Source organism: Poecilia reticulata, chromosome 1, assembly GCF_904066995.2.
Source record: "Poecilia reticulata chromosome 1, P_reticulata-male-v2, whole genome shotgun sequence".
NCBI classification, from domain to species: Eukaryota; Metazoa; Chordata; class Actinopteri; order Cyprinodontiformes; family Poeciliidae; genus Poecilia; species Poecilia reticulata.
In genome coordinates this window covers 31,464,882-31,479,731 of record NC_088830.1, presented here as the reverse complement: position 1 = coordinate 31,479,731, position 14,850 = coordinate 31,464,882, and the positions used below count along the sequence as shown (strand labels likewise).

The window sequence follows — 14,850 nt, the reverse complement described above, 5'->3', positions numbered from 1 at the left end:
CAAAGCACACATGGAAATTCAACATTGATCAGAAAAAAACTTTACCAACTTCTTCCCATTTACCAAATACTAATCTTTGTTCATAAATATTACTTTTTGTCCCAAGATCAGAAGAAAGTAAGGCCTTTTATTTTTTTCAAATTACATAGCTTTGCCAAATGAGTTGCGTGCCATTGCGCGCCCACACACAGAATGAGCTGTATCACCACTCAAAGAGACAAGACAGCTCAAGCTTCATGGGAAACACTTTTTTCAAAGCCACAAGTGTTGAGTTTAGAAACAACACAAGCTCCTCTGCCTCCCTCTTTAACTCCTCTCTCTGCCTCATAGTCAGACAGCAGACACCAGAAGACAGAAATGAATCCGCGGTAATGAAGTAGAACAAAATAAGGATGGTGCTAGACTTCTACAACCAGCCTAACGTGCAAGCCTATTGTGCAAGTGAGGTTTCTTTTCAGGTGCAGGCATGGGTAAAAAAGCTCAATTGTGGCCGCCTGGTTTCTGTGCAGGCTGAGACATCTATGAGGTGTTGACATAGATCCTAACAGAGCGCCAACTGACACAGATGCTCTGACATCTGCAACGATGCATGACTTCAATTGTGAGCTGTGTTACAGTGGAGAAGAGAGATACAGTCGCTATCAGGCGATGGGTGAGTCAGACCGGGTGACTCATAAATAGCAAATCCACAACTGAATCCAACAGCGATAATGATAAGAACACTTTGATGATTTTAAGATAAAATCAACAGATGGGACCTAAAAATAAAAGTAAATGAAGTGGAGGGTAATTATCTTGTTTGAGGTCTTTCTGCTTCACGTCGATTCCTTAAGATCAGCCTGATCAGCCTGCTAGTCTCTCGTCTTTGACAAATATATTTTTCTGATTTCCCTACAGCTGACTGGATGGTCATTGGTTTCTTGTGGAGATAGTACACTTTTTAAAAAAGATTCGCTGTATAAATTACTGTTGATTTTTGTTGTGACTTTGTAATAAGATATCTAGGCTAAGATCGTATAAAAGATGTTTACATTTCGAAGGCATGTTAAAGCAATTTGACAAAAACCCAAGAAAACCTGCGGTTTTAAGGGCTTTTTTTAAATTATTATAAAAAATGATAATCCTTTACTTTTGAACCGTAATAAATGGAACATTGAGCAACATTTTAGATCTTCATTGATGATTTTGACAATGGCACTTAACAAAATGTAATGTCTGATACTGGTTTTCATGACTGTCGACTAAATTATGTGTTTGTGATGTTTATGTTTTCACAATGTAACACATGTTGGACCGTTTTGTTGCTGAAATGTGCTATACAAATAAACTTGATTGATCGATCGATTGACTGATTGATAATCCTACCCTTTTTCTCATTTCAAACAAACAAATTTAAGTAATTGACAAAGACCTGATTGAATACAAATGGATTTAATTCTGGTAAGTGTTTAAACTTTGCCAGACTAAAGAATTTTTGAACATGAATGGCCTCCTTAAAGTAACATGGTAGTATCTCAATCAAATTTAAATCCAGACTTTGACTATGCCTCTACAGAATGTGACGTACATTGTGCCATCAGTGATTAAAACCTTTCAGCATTTTAACACAGAATTAATGAATATGGGGACAAGGCATTACAGTTAATTGTTCAAACTGGCCAGAAACTTTGCTGCGTTCCAGTTACCTTGGAAGTCAGTCAACATGGCGACATTATTTACAGAACATCATTTTATACTTTACGTTCCATAAGCTAACACCATGTTTAATTTGTTCAGTTTAGAGTTGTGGGCTCTACATTGATTTTAGATGATTTACATGTCTGCCTTATAAAACTGTACTGTTGATGCAAGGAGCGGCCATGTTGAATCCAAACTTTGCCTTAAAAAGTTCTCTGACTTTACAAGTGAGAAGCCCTGACTTCTGTTATTTTAGTTTCTAAGGCAAATTGCACATCATAAACCCAGAACGGTAACTCCACCCTTAAAATCACCCCACCTTGGTATTTACTGACGAAAATGCTAGAAACAAGCTAATAAGTTTTAAGGAATTTCAACCTTGGAATGTCTTGTGAAAGTGTTTCAACAGATGATATTCATCCAATATAAATAATTTCAGATTTGATTTCAGCTCTCCTTCAAGGTCACAAACTGATGTTTGGGCATCTGTCTTCAGGATTTTCTGCTAGAGAGCAGCATTTCTGGTTCAAACTATTCTTAAAAGCTGCAAAGCCGACCGCTACACTGCCACATTCTTAAACACTGCCACATTCTATACTAATTTTACACCAAATGTATCAAGGTGCACATTTTCAAAAATGTTTCTTTTGTCTCTTTCTTCCCCCAAAGTCTCTGGGATTATCGGGATGTTTTGGGATTTCTTTTTTATAAATATGAGGCAGGACTTTGTGTTCGTTTGGGTCAGCAGTGATTTTGTCCATGAATCTCTTTGTATTGCTGATTCATAAACTCTGACCTTCACTGAGACAAGGAAACCACAACTTTTAAAAAAAAATAGCTTGTGAAAGCATTTCCTTCTGTTCTTGTTTTCAGACAAAAATAACTTCCTTTACACTTCAACAAATATGCTGATATGTCTGGCAAAGTGCACGTAATAAAGTACAGCCATTCTGATTGGACAACAAGCATGTACTCTTCATTGATGCATTCAGCTTCACTGCCATGCTTGTAAAAAAGGACTTGCAATGCATCTTGGGAGGTTAGTGAAGGGATCTTCCCGTATTGACAAATAAGACTTAACTTCCTGATAAATTATGTTTGCCTTTAGCAGGCTACAATAAAATGAATGTCTTCATGAAATTAATAGAAATTTTGTTTTTGACAAGTCTGTCTTGGTTTATTTTTGTTTCGTTTTTTTTAGAAACAAACAACAATGTGCAGGGCCTACAACACGACTGAGCCTGTGCACATAAACATTGGCCTTGATTTATAAAACTATCTGCTTGGGTTACTGGGAAGCACAATACTGACCAGAAACTGTCAGCAAAGCAACATGAAAAAGTTAAAACAGTTTTTGTTTAAAGCCGTTTTCATGCTTCCAGTAGAAGACATTATAGTTTGTGATTTTTATGTGGTCAAAACTACTGATGTCATTGAGTAATGCAGTCAGATGTTGCAGAGGATTACTTTAGTTGTGGTGTACTGGCGGACCTGTTAGACTTAGCCACAAATGTTACTGTAAATCCATTAAACTGAGGGAATTGACTACAAATCCTTTGAATTAGAAAGGCATTTTCTTCCTATTATTTAGTTTTCTTTTACCTCAAAGGCTTCAAAGAAACACCCACCATCAATCTTAGTTGCCTTGTCATTAATTAGTTGCTTTTTTCTCTTTGAATAATAATTTTACGTCAAACCCCAACTTTAAAGAGTAAAACAACAATGATAAAAGTAACAAGACATAGCTTTTAAACCAAGAGTATTTCCATTACGGTATTTTTGGCTTTTACTCCAATGATATCTAATGGGACCAATGAGACCAGTCAAATCTTTTCATGCCAGCTTCCTTTTTAAAGGAAATGGTCTTTTTCCTACGTGTTTCCTGTGCTGAATGCATTTATTCTTCCATAGATCCATGCTTTTCAGAGTCTCACGCGAGCTTGGCAGCGATTTAACGGCAGGCTCCCGGGGAAGTGAACTGCTTCAGTTATGTAAACTGGCCCGGGTTTGGAGCAACTCAACCGTCAGGACTTTGCATCCCCACCAAGCCCCTGCAGCTGGTAATGCAAACAAGATGCCTTCACTTTCTCAACAGTGGATTCACTATGCCTATCACCCCCCCCCACACACACACACACACACACACACACGCACGCACGCACACACACACACACACACACACACACCCCACACACACACACACACACACAAGTTTGTATGTCTATCCAACTGAGGACTTTGTATTGACTTAAATTAATTTTAGTAATTGCATTTATGCCTAACCTTCACCAGAACTTAATTCACATCTAACCATACACAAGGGCGTCCACAATATTAGAACTGGGCTTTGGGCCCCATAAGGAGCTTACAAGATGCAAAATTTGTATTTCTAACAATACAGCGACTTTTAATGAACTTCAGTTCAATTTAAAATCTACATTTATACTTAAACCGAATGATTACCAGTATATCTCTAACCTTAACCAAATATTGATATTATTCATCGCTTTGGTCCCCATAAAGCACCAGGTGTCAGAAGGTTATTAAATGTACCAGAAAAAACACTTACATTGCTTTTACCCCGGCAGTCTGGTGGACTCTGTTCGATCGTTGTAACATTTTGTGGTTTTCTTTCACACTGCACGGTGTCAAACAAACCAAATATTTGATAAACCTATTTCCCTCCTCGCCTGTGGGGGCGCTGCTCTGAGACCCACTGACGGAAACGACACAAAAACCTCAGAAGAAGACACTGAGCGCAACTACTGTCTTCACAAACTGTAAACCAAAATGGAGGAGTGGCTTGAGATTATAGCAGTTGTAGGATTTATTTTATTGTTGGTAAAAGACCACCAGCCATTTCCTCCTCTAGGAGAAATGGGTTACTATAGTCCACTTCCTACTTTTGGAGCGGTCTCTGGTCCGCTTGGCGTTCACATGCAGTCGAGCCGCATCAGAGTTCACTTCAGCCAAGCCAAGGCCTCGGTTTATAGGCGGTCCAGAGTTCGCTTTTTTTAGTCTGCATTCATTTTACTACGTATTGACACCTGGCCAAACAAACTGGATTTTCTAGACAGATGGCTTGGAGTTCAACCAATGCGGAACAAACCAAAATAAAACTTTTCATCAGACTTTCTGAGGTTTTATATCAATTTGTTTAGCAAACATTTGAATATATTGAATTATCTTATTTTTCTAAAACCATATATTTCTGAAATGTTTCATTTATTCAATCTCTGATGATACAGCACCAATAACACTGAATGGAAACCAGGCAAAAAAATTAACAATTAAAGTTTGAATCCCTACTCTATCCACCACATCGACTGGTTCAGCTGTGTTTTATGTGTCCCTGTCAGCTTTCGGCTTACAACCACCTGTAGAGCTGCAGTCACTGAATGGTTAAAGTTAAGTGTTCAAATTCAAATGTCTCATTTGTTTGTCTTTGTTTTGAGAGAGCTGTTTCTCGCCGGCCACCCTACAGGTGGAATACAAAGTGGAGGGCCCTTCATTTGCCTCTGCTGCAACCTCTTTCAGCCTCCAGCAGTCATTTGCTTCGTTGCACGGCTTTGTGGCTGCAAGGTGGAGAACTCTCACAGCTGCAGCAGCGCATGGTTGCAGGGTTCTCCATTCTCCATCCCCACCCCCCCAACGTGTTCAGCGAGTCTATCTATGAGATTGATATATTCAGATTTGAGGTTTCGAATGAAGAACAAAACGTGATGCACATCTGCACATTAAAGGCGTTCTTGACAACAAATGTTGAAAGTAGTCAGCCTCCAGCAGCACTCGGTGTATCTCTAAGCCGCACGGAGCTAAAACAGCTCATGAACAAACACCAACTGTAACGCGGCCAAGTCAGGATCGTAGCTTTAATCCGGCGCTCCAGTAACAACAGGTACCTGAGAAATTACTCACCGCTGATTGTTCATTACCGCTGAGCATAAGAAGCAGTCTTAGCTGAAGGGTGAGGTCTGCTGCAAACTGAAATACCTGTCCATCACGCCTGTCACAGGCTGAGCTGAAGCACTCAATCTTGGGATTGTGAAATTTCTATTAACCCCCTGTGCATCATCAGCGTTTTTAGCACTCATCAGCTTCTTTGTTCTGAAAATCTTTGACAATGAATAATAATTATAAGACCTGGTAATTAAAGTTATTCTCTATGAAACAGTAGCCAAATGAACTGTAAAGATGCAAGTCATGTCAGGTTTATTCCCGAGGAAGGGAACAAAATGATGCAAAAAAAAATACAATTGTTGATTCCGAGTTAAGCAAGTTTACAAGGAATTTTAACATCCAAAATACAAAATGCAGAAATATTAAAAAGAATTTATTTAACTCTCTTAATCCGAGATATGTTGCCCCAACTTTTTTCTTCAGATTTTATGTTTGTATAAAATGCATTTGCAATAAAAATTTATTTTAAGGCTTTTATACATTTCAGCATTAACGCCAAGAAATATAACACGTGAGAGTCAACAAAGTTTTATTGTAGCACTGAAGACAAATTTTGGAAATTTGTTTTCACTTTCTCTGTTAAATCTTCGTGTACGTGACTTACATTTTCCAAAATCAGCAAAGTATTAAGTTTGGTCTGAAGGTATGTTTGTGAGTAAAAAGTAACTGTGTTTGCTAACTGATAATATAATAGGTTCAGTCTTGATAGCAATTTGCTGTTTGCTGATCGTTTCTTTATAAAATCAGTAAATCAGGGTGTGCTGTGGTGGCGCAGGGTTTAAGCACAACCCACAGATGGAGGCCTTAGTCCTCGACGCAGCTGTTGCAGGTTCGATTCCCGGCCTTGGCGACCTTTGCTGCATGTCTTCGCCCTTCTCTAATTACCCACTTTCCTGTCAATTAACTATCAAATGAAGGCCATTAGAGCCAAAAAAATTAAAAAATCACTAAATCGAGTGATTTAGCATCACTCGATTTAGTGGCTAATCTGGTGGTTACTTTCTGGATTACCCAATTAATCACTGGACACAGTGAACATGTTGAATTCATAACAACGCATCTCAAAATTGTTTTAAAGTGTCATCACAGTTTTATGGGTAACATTATAAAACAGACATTTTGACAATGAGTAATAATTTTGTAGCCAAAATAATTCAGGCCTGACAATTAATTAATTAATCAGACCAAATAACTTAGCACTGAAGATTTATTTTATTTAACCACATAAGCTTTTTTTATACAATATTGAAAATACCAAAAAATGCAAAAGAACATATAATTTAATGTCTTTTTTTAAGAAAAACATTTTATTGCTTAAGATGCAGTAACAGCTTTCCTTTAGTGAACGCTTGATCATTTTAGCAGCTAAAATCCTTGTAACATCAGCATGAGAAACGCTCAGCTCTTTCTGCTCCATTTAGCATCACTATAAGGCTAATCTGGTGGTTACTTTTTGGATTAACTAATTAATAATTGGACAGCAAATGATGCTAAATATGAGGAGTTTCCTTTTGTTTTTTTTTACAGAATTTGAACCAGGTGAAGCTAAAACTGGTACTTGAGAAGTTTTAGGTAGAACATATTTACAAGGAAGGTTTTTATACATCTTAAATTGATTTTTTTGTACAGATTTGGTTTAATTACTGCTCTGAGTATGTTGTTCTTTAATTATATTGTCTTTATTGAGTCTATGTCCTCCAGTTATGAATTAGTTGACTATAATTTCCATAATTGATAAATCATAATCTTTTCAGCCCAATAATGATTCATGTCTAAACTTGTCAGATTTAGAAATGAATCTAATATATTTAGCCTGACTGGAACATTTTGGAGCGTCCTGAGCTACAGATTAGGGTGATGACAAGTAGGCCTTCCACCTTTAAACTGGAACTCATCACCAAAGATAAATCGGGTTGAAAAACATTGCTCAGAAATTGCGGGAAGGGCCTGCTTGCTGTGTTGCCATTTAAATGTTTTTCACTGATGAGGAATTAGTTCTATGTGCCATTCTTTTGATAAAAAGTAAATAAAACAGGGTGAATTTTGTGTTTTTTCGTAAACTGTTCCTCCATTTCCTCTTTAAACTTTCTTAATAGGCCATATGAGTAAGTTTGGTCCAAACTGATTTTTTTTAGTATGAGATTCTAGGTGAAAGTAATGAAATAGTGAATGTAAAACCCCTTAGATCTGACCTTTTACACACATTTAGGTGGATTTCCCTGGTGACTTTGAAAATGGCCTTAAATTAGTCACAACAACCTTTTACCTCACTTCAAAATATGAATGTTTTATGGCCTGAAGTGCTCAGAATCATTCCTCATACACTCCCTCTTCAGTTATTATGTTTCAGAACTCAGTATTAAAGGTAGTGAAACCATTTTCTTAACCTCCTGAGAGATCGGTAAAATTTTGAACAAGGTTAGATCCTTAATTAACAAAGATCTCAGAATTAGGAACAATTTTTAGAATGTTTTCTATTTGTTTGTTTTGTGCAGACATTAGTTTGATCAATAATAGGGCCAAGACTTTAACTTGTTGATTTTGCTTCATTAATTACAAGAAACTTTGACATTACACTGAGATATAAAAGAAGAAACTTTCATGTACCAAAATGTTTCAATTAATCACTTGATTTATGTTTTGAACAAACAAAAGTTCCAAGCGGAACCTTTGTTTTTGCGTTCCTGGTACACCAATAAATCTGATGCACAAGCGACATCTGCAAACAGCAGCAATGGACGACGTTTCTATTGGCCCACTGAGGGTTAATGTCTGCTGCTAAAAACGATCTGATTCAAGGCTGGAAAAGACTGTTGTGTTGAAGTTCAGCTAAACGGATTTAGCCTATCAGTGATGAAATTCAAGACTAAAATAGCATCTCAATGCTAAGCATGTCGCAGCAGATGTCCTCAATGCTAACGTTAGCATTCACAGACCATGAGATCCAATTTGAAGGTTGAGTAACCTAAATAACACATTAGAAACAATAAATCTGTTAATTTTGTGTTTGCATGTTTATTTATTAAAAATGTTGTTTAGTTTGATTAAAATGTAATTAATACCTGCAATTACCACTAATAAAAAATAAATATAATTATTTATCACACAACCAATTCCTGGTGGGTTTTTTTCATAAAATCTCACATAAATATTAATCTCAGAGATTTGCAGAAGTCTTCAAAATTACATCAAAAATCATTCAAAGAGACGTAAAAATCCTTCCTTTTAGATTTTTATACCAATTATTTTTTATAACAATATTGTTTAGAACAACTAATCAAATGTTACGGCAACATCCTCTGAGCTAAAAATAAACATGATAAGGATTAAGTCGAAGATTAAGATAAACATCAATAAGTCCTGCATGATTTTTATTTAAAAATAGATTAAACTGGGATTATTTAAACGAAATAATGCATTTTGACTTCCTTTGACCCGTTTCTTAAAGAGGAGAAAGAGTACATTTAAACTGGTTTGTAAATCCTCCTGTTAACCCTAAGAAGCTCCGTTTTTCACCACGTACCACACCTTAGCCTCCACTTAGCTCCAGCCGAGGATCGCCACATCCGCAGCTCTTCCCGCAGGACTAAACCTTTCATCGGGCTGCTTGTCTAAGCAAACCTACGAGCTTTTCCCATCCGCGACGCTCCGGCTCTGATACATGCCTTCAGCTTAACCCGGCCTGGTGCCGAGCAGCAGGACTTTGCTGCTGTGTTTGGTTTAGAGATTAAGCCGGTGAACCTAAGGACTTCATATCAACACTTTCAGTTTACAAGTTTAAACCTACAAAATTCACGAAGAGGATAAAATAATTTATTACTCTGATCTTTGAATGCATTAAAAATTATGTGATCCAGCTCCATGGGGTGATTTCCATGCAAAGCGTTGCTTTTTTTCCCTCGTTCTTTCAGGTTGCGTCCAGGCTTTATGATGATGGTCTATATTTTGCATGCTGAAATCACAGGAGGGCCTTTGTCTGCAGAGCATTTACATCTCTTAACACAGCTGGCTTGTCCAACCACTGGCACAAAACAAACAAGGAAGCTCGATAAAAACAACTCATTGGTTAAGTTACCACTAAAGAGGTGTTTTAGAGTTAAACGTCCAAACAACGTGGAGCATTTTAGACATTTCTAAATAAACTGAGGTTGGCTTTGAAGGGAACATTTGAATATAAAGAGGAAACTATATTTGCTTTAGACAGTTTGGGGTAATTTAACTTAAAAGCTGACAGAATAACTGGTGATTTGCAGGTAAACGTATATTAAAAAGGCCATTAAAAGCTGGAAATTTATAAACTGTTACAGAATTTGTGACTCAATCAGAAAAAACACAACTGTGTGCAAATTCTGCAAAGTAAAAAATAACAAAAAAAACATTTCTAAAACTAACTTTTTCACAAAAAATGTTCTCAACCAAACTCACAAAACCTTTAAATAAATTCAGGAGCAGTATCCGGTTGTAACGATAAACTTTCACCTTATAATGAGATTTATATCTTATTAAAACCCAAATATCTTCTCATTTACAAAAGAAAGACTGTAAGAGTAGATCAGAAGCAGTTCTTCAGATTTTTAAGTGTCATCTAGAACATTTTTTATATAAAAATGTGATTCGTTAAAAGAAACTGTTGAGAAACTTCCTTGTTAAAATATAATTCAGAAATGTCTTGTTTTATTGAGTTATAAATCATGTTATAACATTAAAGTTTTTAGTTTTAAATCTTAATGTGAAAGTTTCTCATTTTATCCTGTTATAACCTGAAGGTTTCTTGTTTTAATGAGCTAAAACTCTTCTTCATAAAACAAGAAAGTTTCTCATTTTAAGGGGTTTTGAATCGTTATAAAGAGAAAGTTACTCATTTTAAATCTTATACCGACTCAGCTCACCTGATGTTTGTCCCCCTCTGTGCACCTTGGAAACCTTCCAGGCCCGCATAGTGGCGGCAGCATCATGCTGGACAATCCTGTTAGGAAAACCTGTAAGAAGCAACAGGACAACCACTTTAAACATACAGACAGAACAAAAATGAAACAGTTTAAATCTAAGTATATTCAGGTGTTAGAATGGCCTAGTAAAAGTCCAGATCTAAATATAAATGAGAATCAATCCCAAGGCCTTAAAATTACTCATCAAAGTTGCTCTCCATCTGATCTGACTGAGATTGACCCAATGAAAGGGTGAAACATTTTGTCGAGACACAACAAAGTAAAAACTCATGGAGAGGTTGAACAAAAAATACACACCACACTTTTCAGAGAAACATAGATGAAAAAGTAAAACCCATGAAAAAAAAAAAATTCAAAAAAAGCATGCTGACTCTTGGCAAACGTGAACAACAGACCCTCATGAACCCGAAGCTCAGGTATGCAGGGAGCATGTGATGCTCGGGGGGCGTGGCCCTACAGGTAAAACACTCTCCAGGTAACTAAGTGACTCATTCTTTCTCACACCTTAAAGCAAATGGCACTCTCACAGCTCACCTCTCACTGCAGCTGACAGCGAGGCAGGAAAACAAGACGCTCTGACCTTTTAACAGAGGAAATTTACTCGTCTTCCAGGGGAAGATCTGCTGGTTTTGGACTCAGAGACAGTAGGTTTTTGTTGTTTTTAAGTTTTTTGGCAGATGTCTGGTTTCCCTTGCCCCAGAAATAATTTGGTTCCTTGCTTCTAAGGAGGACCTCTTCAGAATCACTTGTTGGGGATTTTGCGATGACAATGCCGGTGGTCAAAGTGGAGAAAGAATCTCCGGCGGACTCCGGGTTGCCGTCCTCTAACCCTTCTCCGCAAACGGAGGATCAGCAGCCGCGCGGCAGGAGGAGGAAGAGACCTCTGCAGAGGGGGAAACCGCCGTACAGCTACATCGCTCTCATCTCCATGGCCATCGCCAACTCCCCCGACCGCAAGCTGACGCTGGGGGGGATCTACAAGTTCATCACCGAGCGGTTCCCCTTCTACAGAGACAACTCCAAGAAGTGGCAGAACTCCATCCGCCACAACCTGACGCTGAACGACTGCTTCATCAAGATCCCGCGGGAACCCGGGCGACCCGGGAAGGGCAACTACTGGGCACTGGACCCCAACGCGGAGGACATGTTTGAGAGCGGCAGCTTCCTGAGGCGCAGGAAGAGGTTCAAGCGCTGCGACCTCAGCACCTACGCCGCGTATGTTCACGAGACGCCGGTTTTCTCCCCGGTCCAGATCACCAGGTCAGCAGCGTACTCCGGTTCTGTGTACCCCAATATGGCAGTGAACCCTGCGTACGGCCAGCAGCTGCCCTCCGCCGCCTACTACCCCTCATCATCGCCGCCTGGGTTCGCACACAGCCAAACCCGCATGTTTAGCATCAATAACATCATCGGACATCCGGCGTCAGCCGGCATGCTGGCGGGTCAGGGTGCGGAGATGATGCAGCAGCCGGGCCGCAGCTTCAGTCCGGAGGGGCTGCCGAACGGGTCAGCCGCCTGCAGCTTGGGAACACCGGGGTTCCAGGGTCAGCCATGCGGGGGAGCGGTGCCGCCCCGCTCCGCAACACACCCCGGGTTCACCTACTCCGGCCCAAATGGCCACCCGCACCACCACGCCCACCAGGGCTCCTACGGACAGGGTCACAGCCCGGGTTACGCTTCGGCAGGCAGGATCCACGCCGCGGCCCACGGCTCTGCAGAGACAGTGGACCATTACGGCCGGGCCTCTCCAGTGCAGCTCGGCTCCTTCTCCCAGTACAACAGCGCGGCGGCAGGTGCAGTTACCAACAGCGGGAGCTACCTGAGACACCCGTCGTATCCAGGGACGATGGACCGGTTTGTTCCCGCGATCTGAGCCGTGAACCTCAACGTTGGCTCCAATCAGAAAGTGACATTCAAGCGCACAAACATGACTTGTTTTCTCTGAACTGAGCAGACTGAGATGATAAATGTGATTTTTTTTCTTGCTTTTATTTTAAAAGCCCATCTTCTCATTCTGTAAGTTTTCACTCAAATGTACCTTTTTTCCCCCTTTTTTTTGTCACAATGTGAACGGATAAAACACCCACAAGCCTGCTGAGCTTCAAAAACAGAATTTGTTAAGTTCATATAAATTATTGTGCTTCATGGTTACTGGCTTTACACTAACAGGTTTGTTTTCAGAGGATTAATTGTAGAAAGAAAGTGTGCATGTCACTTTTTTTGTTTTGTTTTTTTAAACAAAAATGTATATTTTGTTTGCTTTTTGTAAATAAATTGATAGAGCACTTTTTCTTCATGAATAAAAAACATTTAATTACTGGTAAACCATTGCACTTAAATCGTTCTCAAACAAAACAATTTTTCGGGTTTCATTATATAAAGAGTGGAAAATATTTCTTATAGCAATACTTATTAAAGTAGTAAATTAAAATAATTTATCCAGGTCCCAACTACCAAATTAAATAGAGAGAAGCATTATTTTTTGTGTTGCTTCCTTCGGCGTCTCAGCTCAGCTGGTTTGAAGTGTCGTCTGGAGCCGCAGCTTTACCACTCACTGTGACCGGACTCCACTTTATCATGTCCAGACATCAGCTTAGCACTTCACTTCACTAATCAAGGAAATGAATTGACTTGGTAACTCGATATTTCATCCCACAAAACCAACACGGAGCTCAGAAAACTCTTCCTCAGTCTGAGGATTTGACAAGACGAGACTCGCAGGGAAATGCTTCATTATTGTCCATTAAACCAGCTTTGTTGCCTAAATGCTTCATTTATTGACCTCTAAATGTGAAATTCTATGATTTTTGTATAAGATAAGATATAGATCTTATCTTATTAAGATCAGATATAGATCTTATCTTATTAAGATCAGATATATGTTTCTATATTCTAGGCTTTTTTTCTGTTACAATTCTTAGTTGGAAAAGAGGAACACGACAAGCCGCAATAATTTCACTCATTAAATGCTTTTACATTTAATGTAACAACCTAAAATTACCCAGTTATACAACTAGAAAACCAATAGAACCTGCAACTGTACATAGTAGACACTGTCTAACAATATTGGGAGAAGGCTTGAGCAGAGCAATCATCCAACCTGAGCAAATATTTACCTTCTGATTAACTACACCTTTACAAACTTCCACAGAAACCTACATGCAGGGGGAAAAAAAAACCTGACGGACGAATGAGTTAAGCAACCATGCAAAGTTTAAAAAAAGTGAAGTTACTTGGAATTTTAGACAGTTAAAGAGCATTCCTATTTATGCTCTCTGGCAAAACATGTTGACATTTAATTTCTAGATTTTGTCACATTACAAACACAAACGTAAAAGGGATTTTCTGACACCTCTACAAATGTAGGTAAATTAATGCATAGTTTACAAAAAACAACAACCACAAATAAAATCTGTAAATGTGGAATGCACTTTCCATTCACCCCATTTACTCTGACACCCCTAACTAGAATGTAGTGCAGCCGATTGCGAAGACTTGGAAATCTGTGGCAAAGTTTTCAAACTTCAAACACTTTTTGTTTAAACTGCATGAGATTTATTTTAATTTTTTTGCAAAGAAGAATGTATAAAAAACATTCAGTTGCAAGACGTCCAAAAGCTGGCAGACATTCCCCCAAAAACACTCGCAGCTTTTAACTGCGCGGAAAGTTGTTGATTCATGCGGGACGGGAATGCAAAGGCATCCAAGACGTTTCAGGTTTTTACTTAGAAAAATGTTAGAAAGCATCTATTCTTTTTCTTTCACTTAAAATTTTGTGCCACCTGTGTTTGACTATAATATGAAACCCAGATGGTTCTGGTTGCAACATGATAAAACAAGGAAATATTAAAGGAGTGTGAATATTTTGCCTTTATTTATTACTACAAGAGTTGTAGTACATGAAAATCAGAAGTAGAGAAGTGTAGAAAGTAGAAATATTATAAAAATTTTATCTATAAGCATTATTTGTGCATCTCAGCTTTTAATATTCTTCGTTTCCAATCAATATTTGGATTTTTTGTGGGTCTAAACTGAAAAGCTTGGAAGCAGCTGTTTAAAAAAGATTTTGGGGGCATTTAAATTATGTTGCAAATTAAAAACCTGATTATAAAATTTTTTGTTTGTTTGTTTAGAAAAGTGACATGCATTGCACTCAAAAAAATAAAAATTTGAAGCTCTTGGTATAATTTTGTCCATATTCAAACCAGTGAATATGGACCATCATATGTTGCAGAAAGCTGTTGTGTAAGAAGAAGAGGAAGAA

General features: G+C 38.4%; 1 protein-coding gene and 1 long non-coding RNA gene across 9 annotated transcripts in view; one reads left to right on the top strand and one right to left on the bottom strand.

The window, feature by feature from the left end:
• Window positions 1-14,850, bottom strand: part of LOC103472963 (uncharacterized) — a 68,607-nt gene that overhangs the window by 51,593 nt on the left and 2,164 nt on the right. For 6 of the 8 annotated variants that reach the window (XR_014089233.1, XR_534952.3, XR_534957.3 and 3 more), the window contains exon 3: window positions 10,527-10,616. This is a non-coding gene — a long non-coding RNA (uncharacterized LOC103472963). Of the gene's footprint in view, window positions 1-9,428; window positions 9,659-10,526; window positions 10,617-14,850 lie in introns of those variants that run through there. The other 2 variants (XR_014089235.1, XR_534953.3) reach the window with 2 other exon arrangements.
• Window positions 10,996-12,907, top strand: foxe1 (forkhead box E1). The gene is made up of 2 exons (XM_008422833.2): window positions 10,996-11,230; window positions 11,313-12,907. Exon 2 carries the CDS (start codon window positions 11,350-11,352, stop codon window positions 12,457-12,459), a length of 1,110 nt encoding a protein of 369 aa, XP_008421055.1. The 5' UTR covers window positions 10,996-11,230; window positions 11,313-11,349; the 3' UTR covers window positions 12,460-12,907.